Source organism: Stegostoma tigrinum, chromosome 20, assembly GCF_030684315.1.
Source record: "Stegostoma tigrinum isolate sSteTig4 chromosome 20, sSteTig4.hap1, whole genome shotgun sequence".
Classification (NCBI taxonomy): domain Eukaryota; kingdom Metazoa; phylum Chordata; class Chondrichthyes; order Orectolobiformes; family Stegostomatidae; genus Stegostoma; species Stegostoma tigrinum.
In genome coordinates, this window is record NC_081373.1 from 42,422,251 (window position 1) to 42,443,525 (window position 21,275).

Consider the following 21,275-nt stretch of genomic DNA (forward strand, 5'->3'; position numbering starts at 1 on the left):
TGAGCAGGTTGTGTCTGGACGACTTTAGTCCAATTACAGACTTGACCAGGGAGGCCAGAACATAAAATGCATACAGGCTTTGAAATGTGCTAGGCTTTATCCTTTTGCCTTCAGGAATAGTCCACTGGCCTGTGTATTCTGCTCCCCCACCCCTTAAATAAAAAGCCAAACTCTGCAGAGAATTTTTCCCCTCTCTTTTCCTAGGAGTGCATGTATTTTAAACATTCTTATTGGGATACACATTTAATTCTTCTTCATTAGTAGCTGTATATGTTAACTGATTATTGCATATTTATTCACTAAGTTTCACACTGATGATTTAATCATATTTATTAAGAGACTGGATTGATGGATTTTTGTTCAATATCTGATAAAGGCCATGGTATGTAAATTATCTTTGTAATAACCAGATGCAGTAGTTCTGTTTTGATCCCATGGGGTATAGGGATTTCAGAGACGGTACAATCTTCCTGACTCACTCATGACATAGCTACTCATGGATGAGATTCAAAGTCTAACCCTTAACCCACAAGGTGTACAACAGTTAAACCTCTTATTTGTGTTGTAAATAAACTGAATTTGAAATTTAATTCTTCTCTTGAACCTTTCTAAACAATTAGAATTTCTCAACTTCATCAGTGCACATAACCAGAATTAATGGCCAGTTAGACAGGTCTTTTGTTTAAGCCTAGGACAAGTGTGAAATTGCTTGATAATTTTAGTTTAAAATTAATTTGGCACCCACGTAAACCTTAACGCCAAAGTGATTAAAAAATAGGAAGCTTGGCTCAATGAATTTGGACATGTAGTATGAAGGTAAAGCCTAGTAAGCTTACTTGTCATTATAACTTGAAAGAGGAAAAAGGAGCGTCGAGTAATTCAAAGAAGTTGCTGTTTTGGTATGTTTGGAATATTAAATGTTAGCACAGTGTAGTGAACACTCATGGTTTAAGCTGTATTGACACTTATTCATGTCATGCCAGGTTTAAAACAAGCTTGAAGCATCTAGTTAGCCTATTCTAGCTTGCAGAGTGCCAGTAGAAAAAGTAGTCCTAATATTGATCAGTTTATACAAATTCTTTAACTGCTGTAGAAATGGTACAACTGATCTAATTTTAGAATTGACCGACAGTACGTTGATACTAATTAAATATTTTAATTCTCACATCCGAGCAAGATTTATGTCTGTGCACAAAGTATTGCAAAAGACTAAACAGTAACAATTCGATAACATAAAGCAATTTACCGCAAGATCAAAAATTCAAAAACATACCACTTTCATAAAGAGAACCGAAGTGGGGAAGTTTGGACACTTCTTAAGACTCTTGATCACTGCCGACTCCAAATACTCGCCACCACATTCCACAATGAGACTTGGAGATGTAACAGCAGCCAGTTGGTAACTCTTCATGTTCCGCAAACCCCATGTTAGTATCTACAACATTTTCATTAAAATACTTGGATGAACTTTATTCACACTGCTTTCAGTTTGAATCAGATATTACAAGTAATTTGTTCAACTGATAAGCTAGCTGATATTTTAAGTTAACAGTCCATACTTCATGACATTTATAACAGCAAGGCACAGTTCTTACCACAAAGCTGATACCAACTTCTGGTAGCGCATCCTGAGCTAAACTTGTAAATTCAGAAGTGGATGTGAGAGATAACATCACTCCCATGATCTGGGTTACTGCAGTTTTCAATGGCTGTGAACTAACATTACATTTTTCACTATTTTCACTTTGAGCAAGGACGAAATATCATTTCAACTGACCTCAAACCAGAAAAATCTGGGATTTTCCCCAAAAGGTCATAGAAAGTAATAATAATAACTCAACTGCTTCTGTTGTCTGGAGGAAGTGGTTTGACAAGTGTGGAGTCTCATTCCTCAAAATAAAAGTCAAATCATGGACTTTTAAAAAAGCAGCTCTCCTAATGGTATTTCTCCCAATCCCATGTAAAACACTCCATACTTATTTGTGTCCTAAGTGATGAATATCAAATAGCTTTTTTTAAAAAAAGTGACTGTCAACAGTGACTTTTTTTTTTAAAAAACACTTGACTGGCTGAACAGATCACTGTTTCCAGGCACCACAGAGCTCCTAGGGAGGGCAGTAAACTTGAACAGATGAAAATCTGTTAGAAGAACTTGGGCAACTGAACAGCAAGTAAAATGGTGACTCATTCCATCACCATTCTCAGAAAAACCTCAGCCACAGCCACAGCCAAACACCAACAGAAAACATCTTTTGCATCAGTAACCCAACAATTGGTTGGTGGGGGGGCGGGGAGAAGCTGTTCAGAGATTTTTGAAGGCAGCTAAACATCTATGGAGTAATACGTTTCCACAATGTTAAAAAAACTGTCCCACTAGTGAAGAAATTGGGATTACGATCAGCATGGATTAGTTGGCTCAAAAAAGGTCCATTTCCGTACTGTATGACTACGAGTCCATTACATTTTATAGTAATTGCCTCCAAAAGCAGAAGATTGTGGTCTAAAATATTAAATAGCAGTATGTACCAGCAACATTGGTCAAGTTAATAATGGCCTCCACCACTTGCTAACCAAACCCTGCCCAAAGAATGAAGATGATCCAGAAGAAATATGAGACTCACTTCGATTGCAGTAAGCTGCACAACTGGTCTAATCCCATGTGGCACCATGTATAGTACACCAGACCGGACTGGTGGAAGAATTGGTAAATTAGAACCGTCAGGCTGTTGGAATAAGAAACAAGATAAAAGTATTATGAGTAAAAAGACAGCTTAAATGTAATTTCGTAGTAGGAAGACAGTCCTCAGATCAGCTCAAATAAATTGGTAATTTTCATGAGGACAAGATGCAGAACCCAAGGAACAGTAGGGATGATCTGGAGAGGTTGGCAAGTACTAAAACAGCAGACCAAGACCAATTGCCAGCCAGACAAGTTACAGGCTTCAACTAAAGTGGCAAAGCAGTTGCAAGGCAATAAAAGACATCTGACAAGCTATGAAAAATATTCCTGAATTGGCTGTATTTTCAGTAAAAGGCACTTTTTTTGAACATGCTACTCAAATGGATAATGTGGCAGATAGAACAAGGGAGTCCACAGGTTTCTGATAAACTAGCCCCAGTGTAAACACCTGATCCAAACAAAATTCAGATGCATTTGCAGGTGATGCAATTCAAATAGATTAGCAATATCTCCTTTCTCAGTAATAGGAGTAGTGCAATGATCAAGCCAAATGAATTATTTAATTTCATGTGGAAGCACAATACTTTCTGTGCTGGAAAATGTCACAAGTTAGTATAGCAAAATGTAACAAATCATATACTTTACTTTATCTTTCATTATTAGCTCAGCAGCAACGAGGAGCTCTCCAGATTTCTTTTTCCCATTCTTTATTGGATACCAGAGGAGCTTAGGAACCATGTCTGTTTCTGGATTTAGCTTCACCATTGGAGGACAGGTACATCTGCCTAAAAATTCATCTTTCCCCTGTACAGAACAAGCTTCATGTTAAATTTGTTAACATCATCCACTTCTCCTTTGACAGTCTATAAATTCAATGTAATAAAACTAAACATGAACAAATACATACAACTTGATCTTCATCATATATTTCAATCACCACATTTGGTGGGTTTTTAATTAATGTTTCAGGACTGCCGTAGATATCAATGTCATTGAAGATCAGGGTTTGGTCCCAGGTTGGGTTCAGTGTGGATTTAATAACTTCAGTTGTCTTGCTTTGATGGAGAAATGAAACATGAGCATATGGATCTGAAAAATCAAGTAATAGTTGCTAATCAAGTAAATTACAATTCAATTTTGAATCATTACATACAGCAAGCAAACTCCAACACAAAGGCAAGGGTCGGGGGGGGGGGGGGGGGGGGGGTTGTGGGGGGAACAGTTTTTATTATAGGCTGCAAATTTTACTGTTTCCCAGATTCCTTAAATGTTGAATTACGAATATCACCCCCATTGATGAGAAGCCTACAGAAAAAGCTGAAGATACCATAAACCATTAAAAGTAAACATGCCGGTGGAATTTGTGCAATATTGGTCAAAATCAATACAAACAGCTATACAACTGAAAAAAGATAATTTTCTTAAGATGTCATAAGCAACATGAAATTGATGCATGGAATGGTAGAGTTCATTGCTGATTTCAAAATACCACACAGCCTTCACCCACTGCAGAGAAACTGACAATCCCTTAACAGCAATGCTGTGATCAAGAGTGCAGGGCAAGAAAAAAAACAAAACAGCAACAAGTTCAATCCTTACTGTCATCCAGTAGCTTGCATAACAAAGTGCCTTTTTGTGTGGAATTGGATTGAAGACATAGCCATGATTGGTCAGATTATTGTTCTCATACTAATTACTTTTAAAGATACCATGAAGAGTGGTCACTTCAGACAGATACCACATCCACACATTCGAAAAATAAACGACATGGAAGGACTTTCCCTCAAAATGGATTTACTATTCCTAATGATTAAAAAAAGGGGCAATTTCCTGCATCACAGACTGGAATGGAAAGGATTTCCACATATGGGGTTATTCAATTTTGGAGCAATAGCATTAAATATCTGCCTGTGGATGTGCTAGTCTAGCTGTTATGATCGGGGACAACTACTCCATACAGGTCCTCAGCTGGCATTTGTAAGGAACATTGAAGGATTATACCCCAACTGGCTCTCCAATACTCAACTGTGGCAATTACTTAGGATTGTCAAAATGAAATTTGGCGCTCTACCAGTTTTTCGAACACCACTTTGAACAGTTCTGCGAAGGTCATTATCCTCCATGCCATACCAATGTTTAGTTGACACAGATCTGGTGCTCCAGTTGTGTTTGTAACTGTTAGCACAAAGACCATAAATCTCACCCCTCTACTTGTGACATTGTGTCTAGTGATTTGTCACCTTACAACAGCTAATCGCTCTAGTGGTCATTTCTACCTGTTTGTTTTGAGCATGCATACATAAAATGATTTAAATTTTTGTAGTGTGAACAGTGATTTCCCCACTCTGGGTGGGCCTTCTATTTGGCATTGTCTTTCACTGTGTGCCTTGCCCCATGTCTGCACTTGTTCGGTCCTGTGTATGGACTGCACAATGCAAGCCCTGTTTGCTCTGTCACAGTATATTCTAGCTAACAATTCATAGCCTCACCACTTCCTGTACAGGTCACTTACTCAGTGCAAGTTTGCCATCTCTCAATAGGTGTGTTTTTGCATCACTTACTCATAACACGAATTTGTCTGCAATTAACTGTTAGAGATAGCAAGAACTGCAGATGCTGGAGTCAGAAATAACAGTGTGGAGCTAGAGGAACACAGCAGGCCAGGCATCAGAGCAGAGAAGAAGTGGACATTTTGGGTTAGGACCCTTCTTCAGAAAAAAGGAGGATCCTGACCCAAAGCGTAAACTTCCCTGCTCCTGATGCTGTGGGGCCTGTGTGCCTCCAGCTCCACACTGGTATCTCTACTTAGCTGTTCCAATAATTGCACAAGTGTTTGGGGGGGGGGGGGGGCGCGCGGGGTGGGCGCAGGAATTAAAACAAAAGGAGAGAGAGAGAGAGAGAGAGAGAGAGAGAAAAACAGTAACCCACAAGACCTTAGTCAAGCAGAGTCAACTTTCCATTCATTCAACAACACTTGGTTATTGAACTAAGTGGTTCAGATCATTTGGAATTCTTGCATTTGTCATAGGGAGGATGAAAGCACAGCGGCTAGCACTGCCACTGCCTCAACTCCAGCATGGGGGTGTGTGCGCGTGTGTGTGGGGTGCGTGTGCGCGTGCGCACGTCCTCCAGGAGCTCTGGTTTCCTCCCACAGTCCAAAGATGTGGGAGTTAGGTGGATTGGCTACATTGAAATTGCCCATTTTTTGCAGGGATATACAGGCTAGGTGGGTCAGCCATGGGAAATGCAGGGTTACAGGGACAGGATGGGGTGAGGGTGTGGGCAGTGGTCCAGGTGCGATGCTCTTCAGAGGGTTTGTATTGACTAGATGTAGAGAAGCTGTGATTCTATGAAATGCAACACAAAAAGCTTCAGTAATGTCTCTTTTCAGCAACATCTGCAGTATCTTAGAATAAGAAAAGGACAACTTCACAGGCTTTAAAATCAAATCAAACTTTTGAAAAGAAGCCTAAAATTACAAGGATTTGCAGGTTGGGGGGGGGGGGGGGGCAGTGAAGAAAGAGAAATGTTAAAACTGTTCCCCAAAGCTCTGAGTGAACTACCATGTTTTCATCTTTCACTCAAATATTTTATCACAGTATTCACTTTTCTGGCAGGAAAACAAAAGTGCTGCAAATTAAAATAAATTCTGCAGCAAATTATTGGGTAAAATATCACAGTTCTTCAAACTGACAGCTCTGAATAGCATGGCTGCATAAAATGGTCAGTATTTTACATAGAAAAATATAATTCAGAGGTTACAGTGACAGCATCATTAATAAACTTTAAATCAAGTTTCGGGCACACATACCTGAGAAACTATCTTTGTCCATGGCAATTATGGCTCTAGCTTGATAAATGTAGCAACGGAGGTGATAGATTGCAGGGCCTGAAACAAAATACCAACTTTATCAAAAGGATACACATCTTATACTCCCAAAACTTCAGTGTGAAATGTTAACCTAATGTAAGAGGCCCAGTGGACATCCAAAGTGGTAAGAACTAAAGTCTCTCTGCCAAGGCAACCCAACATGGCTAAACTGAGACAACAAGGTGTAGAGCTAGATGAACACAGCAGGCCAAGCAGCAGTAGAAAGGCTGACGTTTTGGGCCTAGACCCTTCTTGAGTAGCTCCACTATCAGCTAAATGCCCAGCTCCAGACTCAGGCTGCAGCCACTGGAAAGCTAAATGGACCTAATAAAATGTATTATAAAGTTACTCTCTTAAAAAGATGGTAGGTTAGTGTCTCCTACACTAGCAAGTTTTGGCTATAATTGATTGCCCCAGAGAAAATGGCAAGCTGCCTTCTTAGACTGTTGCAGTCCACGCAAGGTAGGAAGGGATTTCCAGTGTTTTGATGCAGCTACAGCAAAAAGAAAAAAGTAGTGATGATATAGTTCCAAGTCAGGATGGCGTGGGGCTTGGTGGTGATGTGCCTGGCAAACTTGTTATCCAAGCATATACACCAGTTACAAAAAAGGTATTCCTGAAAGTATGCATAGCTTTGGGAAATGTTGTTAACTCCAACAGGAATCCTTTGTCATAAAAAAAAAATCAGTCAATTCCAAAATACCATCTTTCCAATATTTACATAAATTGGAGAGCAAACATGAAGTGGAAAGCCAAGTGCTAAAATATACTCCATTATCAGGGTGATGACAGCAGCACTAAAAAGCTTAGTACCTATTGAGCTAAACAGTAAAGATAGATTTCTGAGCAACAGTACAGCAACTTTGACAGTTGTGGTGGCTGTTTTGGAGTGGGAGCGTGTCGGGTGGGTTGGTTGTGGGAAGGGACAGATGGGCTGGCTGTACGATGGGGGAAGTAAATCATTAGTTATGTATAATTACAATGACAGATCGGTTTGGACTACTTTACACCAATAACAGTGGAAGATACTGTTTATGGCACTACAGGCATACATCAAGAACAGTATAGTTTTACTTACGGTCAAACACACAAGAGATCATCGGAGCACTTGCCCCAAAAATAGAGTCTGCAGTTGGCGATTTGTCACCATCCTCACCCGAGGTCGGAGCCTTAAGAAACAAAAAAACCATGAAATTTGTCTAGAGTCACTTGCATCCCTATCTGGGCAGCTTCATTCCACTGCCACACCACAGAAAGCAAACAGGTTTCAATTTTCAGTTGTCACATTCAGCATCATGCCACTTTAGTCAACTAGATACAAGTGGGGCTAGTACACACACTGGGACATCATTGCTGTTTCACAACAGGGCTGATGTTAGTGAGCAGAACAACTGAAATAATTAGGATATGTCCTTTGTGTATTGTTCAAATTTCTTTCCTTAAATTCTCAGATACAAATGGAAAAAACATTGCAGCTTTTTTAAAAAATAAAGTACTTTCTGTTGAGAGAAGTCCCACAAAACCCAACTACAGTGACATTTGTTGCAATAAAACAACCAATTCCCTTCAGATTGTTGTATTTAGAGTTACCTTTTTGAAAATACAATTACAAATGTCAAAAGATACTACTGGACTGGAATCTGCACATTTGTGGCAACACAAAGACAAATGTCTACCCAGAAATCTTGAAATATATCAATACTACCTACAGATGAACAGTATAAAGAGCGTAATGGCTACAAAGCAATATAATCATCTTGCTGCACAGATCAGATGCCATGTTTCCTTTAAAAATCCGATTGTGGGGTGTTTGAATTATAGTACTGACTCAACACCACAGAAAGTACAAAACTGTCATCCCTTAAAATCACCACTAATTAACAGGCTGAAAGGTCAACTTTTGTAAAGAGGCGAGTCCCTGACTTAGTGATATGTTGTAATTTAAGGTGATTACATAAGCTTACAAGTTTCAGAGACAGAAGCTATCACCTCATCTCAGCAAAAAGAAATTGTTTACTTACAAGGGCACCTTCGAGTTTGAAGACTGCAGCAGCTCCAAGTCGTCCAGATGGGGCCATTTTCCTTCTCCATCGTCTGCGTCGGTAAGTGTCTGATTTCCGCTGCTTTAAGTGAAAGTTCCAACCAATCAGAGAAGCGTATTCCCATCCTTCCAAATCCTGGCCAGGTGTTGGACCCTGAAAGCCGGAAGAAAGTAAAGCAAAAAGCAGGGAATGACACTTTAGACCAATAATATTTACACAGGTGTCTATAATTTTTTTTGGGCTTTAATTAACAGATTCTGTCCAACTCCTTACACAAACTATATCCGGTCACAACTATGTGACTAGACAAGTTGGAGGTTGCTTTCCCCCTCTCACAACCAGTAATTACAAACAGATTTAAAATGGGAGGCATTTTACAATGTATTGTGTGTGACTCAAGATTTCTTCTGTACCAGTTCATGATAAATAGTTTGGACATTGCTCTACCTGCTACAACTGTTACGGTCCACACGTGCTGTCAAACATACCTTTACAGGTTGGATTGTTTGCTGATCATCCTTTTTGCGCCTTCTCACCCAGCGCCTGCGCCTATGGGTGTGGTACATCTTCTCTGTTGAGACCCAAGATTTGGGTTTGTCATCTGGGGGTATCGTTATCCCATACTCCCAGCCTGTAGTATAAAAATATGGGATGAAAAAGGGTTATTGACTGGGAACAGCATTTGGACCAGGACCAAGCTGGTGACTTGTGTTACCAACTTGAGAAAAGCTCTACTTTGGTTTTTACATTCCACTGTCAGAAGGGAGACATCTTCAGTTGAGAGTTTTCCTCCTCCCCCTCCATAGAATCCCTACAGTTTGGAAGCAGGCCATTCAGCCCACATCAGCCCTCTGAAAAGCACCCCAACAAGACTCATCTCCTTACCCTATCCCTGTAACCCTGCATCTCCCATGGCTATTCCACCTGGAGATTCTTGGACACTATGGGCAATTTCCTAGGGCCAATCCACCTAGCCTGCACATCTTTGGGCTTTAGAGCAGCCAGAGGAAACCCACACAGACACAGGGGGAATGTGCAAACCCCACAGACAGTGACCAGAGTGGGGACTCAAATTCAGTCCCTTGTGCTGAGAGGCAGCAGTGCTAACCACTTTTAAAAAGGGAAGGCCGAATAGAGTGGAGTGGAGCGGAGCCGAGCCGATGACAATAACTGGAACTCCAAACAACAGGGCTCAGTTAGTGTCAGAGCACTTCTGGTAGCTTCTGATGTGCTCAACAAGGGGAGACTTTCAGAAAACAGCCCAGATTTGCTCTGGCTAACAAGTTATACTGTGTGACAGCCTAGACAAACTGTTATTGTTCCTCAGAGTTGGGGGCAGGGAGATGATTTATTTCAGTAGTATTTATCCTGAAAATGATGAGTATGTGGAGCTCACTATCACACAGGGTGGTGAAGTGAATTGTAGAGATGCACTAAGAGGAAATTTGATAAGCATATCAAGGAAGGGGAAAGCAGGGGTTTACCATGGTATAAAAAAAATGTAGGAAGAGAGGGAGGGAGGGAGCATGAACAAAGTGCTAGCAGTGACTAGTTGGGCTAAAATGGTCTGTTTCTATGCTGGATCTCCTAATGTAGTCAGAATGAAAAAAAAGTGTTTTGATTGTTCAGATAGCAGAAAATTGGTAGCACACCAGCAGCCAGGAGAACAAGTCTGCAAGGATAATAAACAGCAAGCGGACGACCTTTTCACCCCCAAAAGCAGCAAGTCATCATTAGGAATGCGTTGCCCGAGAACAGGATGGAAAGGTATTCAATGGCAACTTGCAAAAGGAAATTGAATATACAGTTAGTTTAAAAAGGAAAACCATAATAAAGCCGGTAAAAAGTGGAGTAACCAAACAGCTCTTCCAAAAGCTAGCACAGACAGACAAGTCAAGAGAATGGGTTTTCTCTGCTATAATATTGTATGAAGTGAATAAGCCAAAAGTACAATTAAGCTGCTATGATGCAAACTGCCAGACTTTCAGCTTTACTGGTAAGCATTTGCTACAGTTAGTTCCATTTAACTATATTTACAAATTAGTAAAAACTAGGATTATAACCAGAATATTGTCAAGTAACAATAATTTACACCAAATCCCAGACATGCTACAATACAAGGGAAGCATCAATCTTCAACACCACCTTAGATTCAGTGAATTTCTTCATCCTGTCTTTCTTATGACAATGCAGATTAGATACAAGTCTAGATCAGCTTCAGGTGGTTATCATTTGGCCCATGCAATTTAAGTGAACAATTCAGTTCATCTCACTCTTACCTGCCTATTCTGTTTAGTCCCTTTCAGGCAGTACATTCAAAACGCTAAAAATCTGTTCTGTGATAAAACTGCCTCTGGATCTTTTACTAATTATCTCAAGTCTATTCTCCCCAGTCATCATCCCTTCAGCAATTATTAATGGTTTCCCTTTACTCATTCAAAAGGTTCTACAATTTTAAACACCTCTTTCAAATGTGCAAGCTCTTTGCATTAAGGAGAGCCATTCTAGATTGTCCACAAAACAGCAAATTTTAATGTCCCCGAAACAATTCTGGTAAATTGCTTCCATATCATTTTCAAAACTTCATCCTGAATAAAATGGGGACTCAATTTGTCAATACTCAAAACAGAAGCCAAATTAGTGCACAATAAGTTTCACATACCTTCCTGGTCTTTGTATTCTACACCTCTAAGCCCATGATCCAAAACATTCAATGAAATGCTTTGCTAACTTGTCTTGCTATCTTGTGTACAAACCATTTATACACAAGAACCCGGTGTCTGTCCCTTCCTGCACCGACTTTAATGTTGTATTATTCGGCTTGCACATTTTCCTCATTCTTCCTACCAAATGTGTTCTCCAGCATGTTTCTAAACTGACTTTTATTTGTTGTCTATCCACTCCAGTTTGTCGACATCCTGAAGTCTATGACCACCTTCCTTTGTTTATTACAGTACAAATTTACAGCTGACCCAAAACATTAAAATTGTAACCTGTATCCCCATCCCAAGGGCAAATAAGAGTGATTACCATCAAAAACAAACTGTTGCTTCTTCAAATCGGAGGGCAGTAGAACAAAACACTAAACAACAGTGCTATTTATTTGGGGGGGGTGGGGGAGCAGGGGGAGAAAAATCACCTTGTTCATCCACAGCTCGATTGACATCATATTCCCAATCATCCAACCAATTCCAGCCTGGTGGACACTCAATCTCCTCTTTTGAGGAACTCTTTTCACCATTCTATGACAGAAGCAAATAAAAAGGACATTTTTATGGAACTTTTAACTAAGTAGGCTTAAATCATTGTTAGCTTGTGTATCTACACAATATGTGCACTGACTTCAAGTTAGGGACCTGCAACTAATTGGAAACCAAAAATGATTGGATAGCCCAATACAAATTGCATCAGGCTCTGGTTTTCCAGAGCTTAGTTCAGCAATGATCAACTTGGGAATTTACAGTTGCAGTTTGTAATCCAAACAGCACACAAATAGAATGGGAGCAGGAGCTTCCTGATTGGTCACTAATACTGCAAAAATACTTGGAATGCAAGGGTTCAGGCACACACTTTGCATTTCCAGGACAGCTGTTACACCAATACTGCCACAAGGTGGTGCAAAACCTGTAGCTCTCAAACCTGCAAATGTATAGGTTTTGCTGAAAACAGAATGCCAGCACTACATTGTCAAACAACTGTAAAAAGTTTAAGTATCTGTAAAACATTAAAGCTAAACCAGAGGCATGGGGAACAGGTCAGCTTTATTACAAATGGGTTACGAACATTGTCTGTGCCATCTGAAAGCTTAACTAGACTGGTAGGATTTCCAGCATCACTACATAGATGGCAATACAACATTTAAAATCCAATCAAAATACACAGACATCAGCTCAGCTCAGAGAACGTTCAGATTCAAATCCAACTTCAGGACACCAGTATAAATTCTAAGCTGACATCTAGGCAATACTGGCAGTAGTGCACAGTCAAATGTTCAATCTTTCAGACAAAAATCAATCCACATCCCATCTGCTTACTCTGGTACCAGGGCACCTTTTTAATACAATGTGAGTGAAAAAAAAACAGGGGAGTTATCCCTAGCTAATAACAATCTCAGTTCAGAATGACGATCTGTATGCAAATTGGTCATTGTTGCGTTTCCTACACTGCAATGGCCGAGGGAATTCAAAACGACATCATTGGATGTAAAGTACTTTGAGACAAAGACAATCACACCCCGCACTTCCAGCTTTCTCTCAATTTAATGACCTATTCCACACAAGTGACCAGGAACAAAAGAAAATATTTTGATTCTGCAACACGCACCAGATCAGTGTAAGGCTCCTCTGCGACTTTCCACTCAGCTCCAGGATAGCGGGAGTTATTTTCATAAACTTCGTCAATAAATTCTGTGTGACCAGCATCAGCTTCTGTTAGCAAACTACTGGCAGAAATAAAAATGAACTGAGTTATGATGTAACATGGTATTTAGCTTGCTAAATGAAAGCCTTCTGCATAGTCCTCTCATCCCAGAGGTAATGGGCCTGGAGGCAGGCACCAAACTTGATGAGGGAGGGAAGGGGTGGGGAAAGAGATGGTGGCCAGGGGCACACCAGAATCTTGCTGCCTCTCTATCTCTGCCTGAAAAGGAACTCTGGGCAGAGAGGGCCCAAGTTTGACCATTCCTCTTCGCTGCCAATTGGAGGACCACGGCATCATCTGACCCCAGTCACAATTACATCAGCTCCAGGCACATGGCTGGAAAATGTTGGTCTAGCTGGCTGGTTAGCAGATCAGCCAAGCTGTTAGTTTGAAGAGGGCTGGGTGGGCGTTGGTGTCGGTGTTGGAAGAATGTTATGCATGCAGGGAGTGTTAAGAATAAAGGAAAGGGCTGGATCTAGAGCAGTAGATGGCTGCTGACAACTACCCTCCAATCTCCAACCTCAGATGCATCCCCAAAATAGCATATGGCTCTCCAGTCAACCATCCTACATCCCAAGAATCCAGACTAAAATGAATGGAGATACTACTGGTACCAGCGAGTAGCAACGGCAGCTAGAATAGATATCATTCCTGTTCAAGTAGTACTTTCACCCAGACTAAGGGCACAGGAGCCGAAAGAACTGCCGATGCTGTAAATCAGGAAAAAACACGAGGTTGCTGGCAGTTCTGAGGAAGGGTCAATGGACCTGAAGCATCAATTCTGATATTTTCTTCCCAGATGCTGCCAGACCCGCTGAGCTTTTCTAGCAATTTTGTTTTTGTTCTAAGTTATTACGAGCATGGTGCAAAAAGTCCATTAAGAGCTCGTGCTATATCAAGGCAAATTCACTGGAGTTCAAAGATATCCCAAAGAACTGACCTGGTGCAATTTGTTTCAAATTTCAACCAAAATCAATTCTGGTTAAATACAACGGAGTCAGTAGGATTCAGCGGTGCTCAGTGGGGAAAAGTGGAGCAGGTATCAAACTAGGTGAAGAGACCCGAATTTTCCACCAGTGGGAGAGTAGGTCAGCTTCTGGTTAGATCAGAGTGGAATTTTCCACTGCTCATCACACCTGTGAAGTGAGTCAAACAATAACAAAAACCCCAACCACCAACTTGGTCAAAACATTCAAAAGAGAAAATGAGCTGGATCCATTATTTTGTTCTATTTACACAGCTCTTTTGGGAATGAAAACTTGCAGTTTTCATTCGATGGAAGAATTTTTTTTCCAGTTTCAATAGGATGGGGGAAGTGGGGAACCGTGGCACTTAGGTAGAATCAGCCCCACTAAAAACACTGGAGGCTGCCTTACATTTTATAAGTTCATTTCAAAATACGTGAAAGACAAAAAAAAGTTTCCTTCCAAACTGACACAGGATTTAAAAAAAGTTCATTAAATCAGTAAACCACAGATTCTAACATTCCTGTTCCATGTCATCCACGCTGTCCTACACTAACTCAGAATCGCCAATCACCCCATTTCTCACCCACCACCACTGCTTTTCTGACTTCCTATTCTCCAATTTAGAGTCAGATGTAGAGCGCTGAAACAGACTCTTCAGTCCAACTTGTCCACACCAACCAGATATCCTGAACAAGTTTAGGAAATTTTGCCAGCATTTGGCCCATATCTCTCAAAATGCTCCCTATTCACATACTCATCCAGATGCCTTTTAAATCTTGTATTGTACCAGCCCCCACCACTTCCTCTGGCAGCTCATTCCATATGTGCAGCACTCTCTGCACTGCAAAGCTGCCATCTTGGCTCCCTTTTAAATCTCTCCTTAAACCAATGCCCTTTAAATTTTCTAGACATCTATAAAGGTCACCTCCCAGCCTATGATGATCCAGGAAAAACAGCCCCTGCCTATTCAGCCTCTCCCTATAGCTCATATGCTCCAGCTCTGACCACGTCCTTGTAAATCTCTGAACCTTTTCTGTTTCAGAACATTCTTCCTATAAGAGGGAGACCATAATTGCACACAATACTCCAAAAGGTGGCAAAACCAATATCCTGTACAGCCACATGACGACCTCCCAACTCCTATACTCAATGTACTGACCAATAAAGGCAAGCGTACCAAACACCTTTTCCACTATCCTATGTGCAACATCGCTATCATGGATCTACGAACCTGCACTCCAAAGTCTTTGTTCAGCAACACTCCCCAGGACCTTACCATGAAGTGTACCAGTCCTGTCCTGGTTTGCCTTTCCAAAATGTAGCACCTCACATTTATCTAAATTAAACACACAATCCCTTCAGTGTGGAACAGACCATTCAGCTCAACAAGTCCACTCTAGCCCTCCAAAGAGCATCCCACCTTGACTCATTCCCCTACCCCTGCATTTCCCTATGTCTGACCCACCTAAAGATCTCTGAACACTATGGGCAATTTAGCATGGCCAAGCCACCTAACCTGCACATCTTTGGACCATAGGAGATGGGGAGAACATGAAAACTCCACAGACAGTTGCCCAAGGCTGGAATCGAATTCAGGTCCCTGGTGCTGAAACTCCATCTGCCACTCCTCAACCCATTAGCCCATCTGATCAAGGTCCCATTGTATTCTGAGGCAACCTTCTTCACTGTCCACTACATCTCCAATTTTGGTGTTACCTTCAAACTTACTAACCATATACCCCATGTTCACATTCAAATCATTTATATAAAAGTGACAAAAAGCAGTGAACCCAGCACCACTTGTGGCACACCACTGGTTACAGGCCCCCAGTCTGAAAAACAACGCTCCACCACCACCCTCCATCTTCTGTCTTCAAACCAGTTCTGTATCCAAATGGCAAATTCTCCCTCTAATCCATGTAATCTAATCTTGCTAGCAGTCTACCATGAGGAACCTTGTCAAATGACTTACTGAAGTTGATATAGATGACTTCCACTACTCCGCCCTCAATCTTTTTCATGACTCTCTCTCACACACACACCCCATGTTGACCATCCCTAACCAGTCCTTGCCTTTCCTTATAGGAGTACATCCTGTCCCTCAGGATTCCCTCCAAACAAATGCCCAATGATGTCAGGCTCAATGGTCTGTAGTTCCCTGGCATTTCCTTACCACCTTTCTTAAATAGTGGCGCCACATTAGGCACCCTCCAGTCTTCTGGCACCTTGCCTATAGACATCCATGATACAAGTGTCTCAGCAAGGTGCCTAGCAATCACATCCCTAGCTTCCCACACAAGTCTAGGGTCGGCCTGATCAGGTCTTAGAGATTTATCTTCATCTGTATTTTAAGACATCCAGCACCACCACCTCCAACATGGTGATTTTAAAATGGCACTATTTTCCCCATTTTATCCATCTTCCATGTCCTTCTCCACAGTAGACATGGATGTGAAGTAATTGTTGACTATCTCCCCCGTCTCCTGCAGTTCCACGCATAAACGGCCCTGATCTTTAAGTGATCTGTAGTTACCCTTTTTTGCCTTTAAATGTATTTGTAGAATTCCTTTGGATTCTCCTTAAGTCCTATTTGCCACAGCTGTGTCCCCTTTTGGCCCTCCTGATTTCCCTCTTAAGTAAACCCCTTCTGCCTTGATACTCAAGGGATTCACCGGATCTCTGCTATATATGCCAGACATACACTTTATTCTTGACAAAACCCTCAATTTATTTCGAAATCATTCAAATCTTTCCACGATCTCACTTCAGCAACCTCCATCACAATGTCTATTCACTGTTCATCACTTATTCCCTTCTTTAATCGCTACAGTAGAGCTGCTGCCATTTCATTATTTTTTCAACAGGTGATAGTTGGAGGGAATGCCAACCTCACTTTCAAAGATTCTTCAGAATCTCCCTTTCTTTGCTTAGACTTGATATTGGTGGGGTGACTATTTCCTATACAAGTCAGATTGTCATGTGCTGAACAGATTGAGCCAGTCTGCAATAAACAAAATATTGTTACCTCTTATCGCACTGCATCTTGTGGGATTTGCTGCCACCAGCTGGCAGAGAATTGGCATGAATGTTTCAAAATCACTGTTCTTCAAAGGCTTACTATCATTATATAGTCAGTAAATGCCTCCTACTGGGCAGAAACATTAGTGCTAAAATCAAAAGGCAAGATTTCCCAAAACATGGGAGAAGTATTACTGGGAAGAAACATGACAGCTATCCTTGGTCATTTTGTTGGGGAGTGGGGTAGAAGTGGGATTTGGCTAACAAATCTGCTCTCGTTCAGAGATAGTGGGAACTGCAGATGCTGGAGAATCCAAGAAAACAAAAAGTGTGAAGCTGGATGAACACATGCTGCTCGGCCTGCTGTGTTCATCCAGCTTCACACTTTGCTCTCGTTCAGAGTTTGCAGCGGAACATTGGCTGGGGTGATAACAGGTGATGCAATTCATGAAAAAGAAAATGGAATTTGCAGAGCAAGATTACACAAAAGACATTAGAATCTGCAGCTGTCATTCATCCACTGGTCAAGAGTAGCCAATGACAGGCGCACCAAAAAAAAATGCTGCCATTTTTCCCTTCAGTAAAATTGTTTTTCTAGTTTAGGTCACATGAATGATGCACAAATGGCACTGAAATGAATAGATAGGTAGATAAAAGTATTTCTGACCTTTTTTCAGGATCAACAATCCAGTTGCCTTCCCATTCCCAACCTCTCGGGGGCATGAAGCTTTCTTTCTTCAGTTTTATTTTCCCCGTTACATCAGAAAACTTGTGACGACCAACAAGCCCACTGGTGCCCCATTTACCCAGTAATTGAGCTTGGTTTTCATACTAAAATGCAAACGAAGATGAACTGGCATGAAGTGTGATTAAGATTAAACACTTAATCCTGTAAGAGATAATGACCTAACTAGAAATATAAAATGGGCATTAAGAGGTCAGCAATTATTTCACCATGGGCCGGGGAGGAGACAAATCAATAAAGTCACTGAGGATAAGCTCAATTTTTTAGAACTAAGATTTTATCTTGCACCATATAATTCTAGGCACCAATTTGCCCTGTATACAAAGAACTGACTTAAATATGACTAGTGGCCAGTTTACTTTGTAAAAGCATTTGCTCAAGGGACCCACAAACTCCAGATCTCAGCCAGGTACCAGACTAAGTAGGACAAGGACTAGCTGGATTTCTTGCCATTGCTATAAAGCAAAGGATTTGAATATTGCTCATGACCGAAGGGCCAAATACAGCTTGTGGACCTATACATTAGGACCAAACATATTGGCACTGACGGAATCTGAACACTGGAACACAGCACGGGTAACACTGCTGGACAGACCAACATATTGGCAGAGTGTAGAATCCCACTGATCTTCAATGCACAACCACATCCTCTCCTTCACCAGTTTCCCACCACAATGAAATCACCACATGGGAAGGATCTACATTATAATGGCAGGTAATTTAGTTACTCAGACTAAAGTTCAGGAACCCTACTCATAGGAAAAGTAATTGCCACATGGGTTTTTTTTAAAACCCTGCCTCAGCTTTTATTAATACATTTTGATGCAATACAAAATAAACATGCTTCTGCTTACCAATTCAGAAAATACACTGAATGTTCCTTCAGAAAAGCTGTTGAACTTGCTCTCCACAGCAGAGAGGCCAAGCCAAAATCGGACACGTAGCTGAATTGGAATTTTGACACTTTTGCTGCCACCTTCCAGATACTAGAAGATGATCAGAAGGGTTAGACTGATTCCACTAAATAGCTTCAGACAATCAAATCAACTTACTACACTCTGACCTTTGGAGATACTAAACCAAACATCTTCTCCCCAGCCAAGAGTGTAATTACAGCCATGAGGTTTGCCTTTTGGCAAGCTAACTTCTTTCAGCCAGAGAAGAACCGAATACTACATTTGCTGGCAAAAATCTCCATTTCAAATTATGGAACAGCATTTGGGGAGAGGTAGTGAAGTAGAAAGGAACAGAAATTGGTCGTGTTTTTCTGCTAACCTGATTCATGCAATTATTTTGGCTGGCCAACGTGTCTAGATGGTAGGCAAGAACTGGCTGGCGATACCTCATGTTGTCAAATAACAGATCTTCCTTATTTAACAAGGTTCTGAAGCTGCTAGACATTAGAGAGGTAGGGTCTAATCCACTCATTATATGTAGGGAGGAATAAAGAGGTGTCCACAAAACTGGGTTTAGGATTAAAACACAAACACTCATCTGCAATTTCTATCAAGAGCTCCCAAATTTCTAAACCTCAGCGAGATATTAGTGGAACCACTGAAGAAAAAAAATCAAAGTGTAGACAATTGAAGTAAACAGGTTAACAGTTATGATCAGGAAGAAGACAGCTTCACAGAAGTTTCAATTCACTGCCTTCAGGAGACAGATGACAAGGGGAATGACATTGAGGGATCTTTGCAAATGCAATCCTAGCAATATAGTGTGCTGGCTTTCAGAAAAGCAGCTTAATTGCTACACAACCATCTAGCATCACAACAGAACAGATGCCAAATTATCAGTGGCGTTGCCTCCATTTGAGCTGCAAGCAAAACTAGTATACAACTAGAGTTCAATTATTGAAATTTATGGTTTAAAAACTATTTGTGTATACTTTTTGAAGTCAAACCAAGTGCCAGGCAATAACTATAGATGCAGTGTTTAAACATCTGCACAAGATGATACAAAAAAATGTCCAAGAACAAAGAGGTAGAAGATAAAACAGTGTCTCAATTAGCAACATAACAGTCAGGGAGGATGTTGCGTCTAATAATGTAAAATATGGATTATATTTATAAAAGGGGCACATCTTACGAACACAAGATAGCAGTGAGTCAAGCCACCTTACACCAGGTTATAGTCATTTATCTGAAGTCTCAAGCTTTCGGAGCACTGCGTAATGAAGAGGTCACTCTCAGAAAGCTTGTGACTTCAAATAAGTGTTTGACTATAACCCGATGTCGTGTGACTTCTGACTTCGCCCACCCCAGTCCAACATCAGCACCTCCACATCATGGCAGAGATAAATTTCTGTTTTGAAGGAGCAGCACCGGACTCTAAACATGAACTGTACTTTCTTCCTATAGATGCTGGTGAAGTTCAGCATGTCTGGCAGTAGTTTGTCTTAATTGCTGGAAGACTCAGCTTTTCAATAAAGTAGTAATGTGTCTATGTTAAGGAAAGTGCTCTCATTGAGAAGGAGCGCCAAACACAACTCTACCTTCAAGAATATGGTTCTTGTCTTTCCACAGTATTCGCCACAGGCTTCTTCACTAGTTGTTGAGTAAAGCACCTCATGAGCTGGGATTCGGGCATATGCAACTCGCCTCTCATCGCAGATCATCCAGACAATCACATCGGGCATGCTGTTCTGTGGCTGTTTAGGACAAACCAAAAAGAGGTGGACCACTTTACGACAGGTTGACTAAAAGACCAGACCATACAAACATTCATCTGGCAAATTCACACTTCCCATGTTGGTTAGCGGATGAATACACTTCACAGCCCTTGGTGCAATTTAAACTGATATAGACTAAGCTCAAATCACAACCTAAGTAAGGCCTCAACCACGAGAATGATTGGAGGTTCCACAACTGCCCTGAGTTACTTGCATTAAAAAGGGCAAGAAAAAAATTATACAAATCAATGTAATCAAAGTATTCCTGTGTCAATACAACAAGCAAGTCAGCTTGGACTCAACTCACATGAAGAGGGACTAATTTCAAAGGTAGCCAGTCCTCCAAAAAAACTGCATTCAGCAGGGAATTAAATGCCAACTGGGTGAACATTAATGATATTTCTGCAGTGTTAGTGGTTTTCTTTTTGGCATCATTATCTTGTCCGTGAGTATTTTTTTCGGAAACAGCATTTTATCTAGTCACTGCTTCGAATGCCTTTTAAAGTACCTCTCCAGTATCTGGAGAGTAATTACATCACAACAGCAGTAAAGCAACTTGAATCCAGAATCAGGATTGAACTTTGGGTAAAATGGAGGAAGAGGAGTCAAAGAAGATGAATTCTACATGCTGTGATCCATGAAATCATGGATCAGTATTATTATATTTTAAATGCATTCTATAACAAAATTGTAAACAAACATGCTACATAAAATGACTAGGAAAGAGGTAGAACAGTTAGATTTCAGCCCTCTCGTGAACTATTTCAACGAACATGTCATCACAAGGCCTGTGCTCAAAAACCTAAACATACTAGATTGGAACTCCTGCATTATCCATCTCCAGTTGACTTTTAAAAAGTA

The 21,275-nt window shown here is 40.8% G+C and overlaps 1 protein-coding gene across 6 annotated transcripts in view; it reads right to left on the bottom strand.

Moving 5' to 3' along the window:
* LOC125461702 (myoferlin-like) overlaps positions 1-21,275 on the bottom strand; it is a 204,356-nt gene that overhangs the window by 102,764 nt on the left and 80,317 nt on the right. For 3 of the 6 annotated variants that reach the window (XM_059653127.1, XM_059653126.1, XM_059653124.1), the window contains 13 exons: positions 20,238-20,393; positions 18,598-18,729; positions 17,666-17,829; positions 12,917-13,034; positions 11,733-11,835; positions 9,082-9,224; positions 8,573-8,746; positions 7,630-7,720; positions 6,492-6,569; positions 3,588-3,769; positions 3,326-3,484; positions 2,622-2,723; positions 1,274-1,435 (listed from right to left, as the gene is read on the bottom strand). In XM_059653127.1, coding sequence (XP_059509110.1) covers positions 1,274-1,435; positions 2,622-2,723; positions 3,326-3,484; positions 3,588-3,769; positions 6,492-6,569; positions 7,630-7,720; positions 8,573-8,746; positions 9,082-9,224; positions 11,733-11,835; positions 12,917-13,034; positions 17,666-17,829; positions 18,598-18,729; positions 20,238-20,393 — 1,764 coding nt within the window. The remainder of the gene's footprint in view (positions 1-1,273; positions 1,436-2,621; positions 2,724-3,325; positions 3,485-3,587; positions 3,770-6,491; positions 6,570-7,629; positions 7,721-8,572; positions 8,747-9,081; positions 9,225-11,732; positions 11,836-12,916; positions 13,035-17,665; positions 17,830-18,597; positions 18,730-20,237; positions 20,394-21,275) is intronic. The other 3 variants (XM_048550744.2, XM_059653128.1, XM_059653125.1) reach the window with 1 other exon arrangement.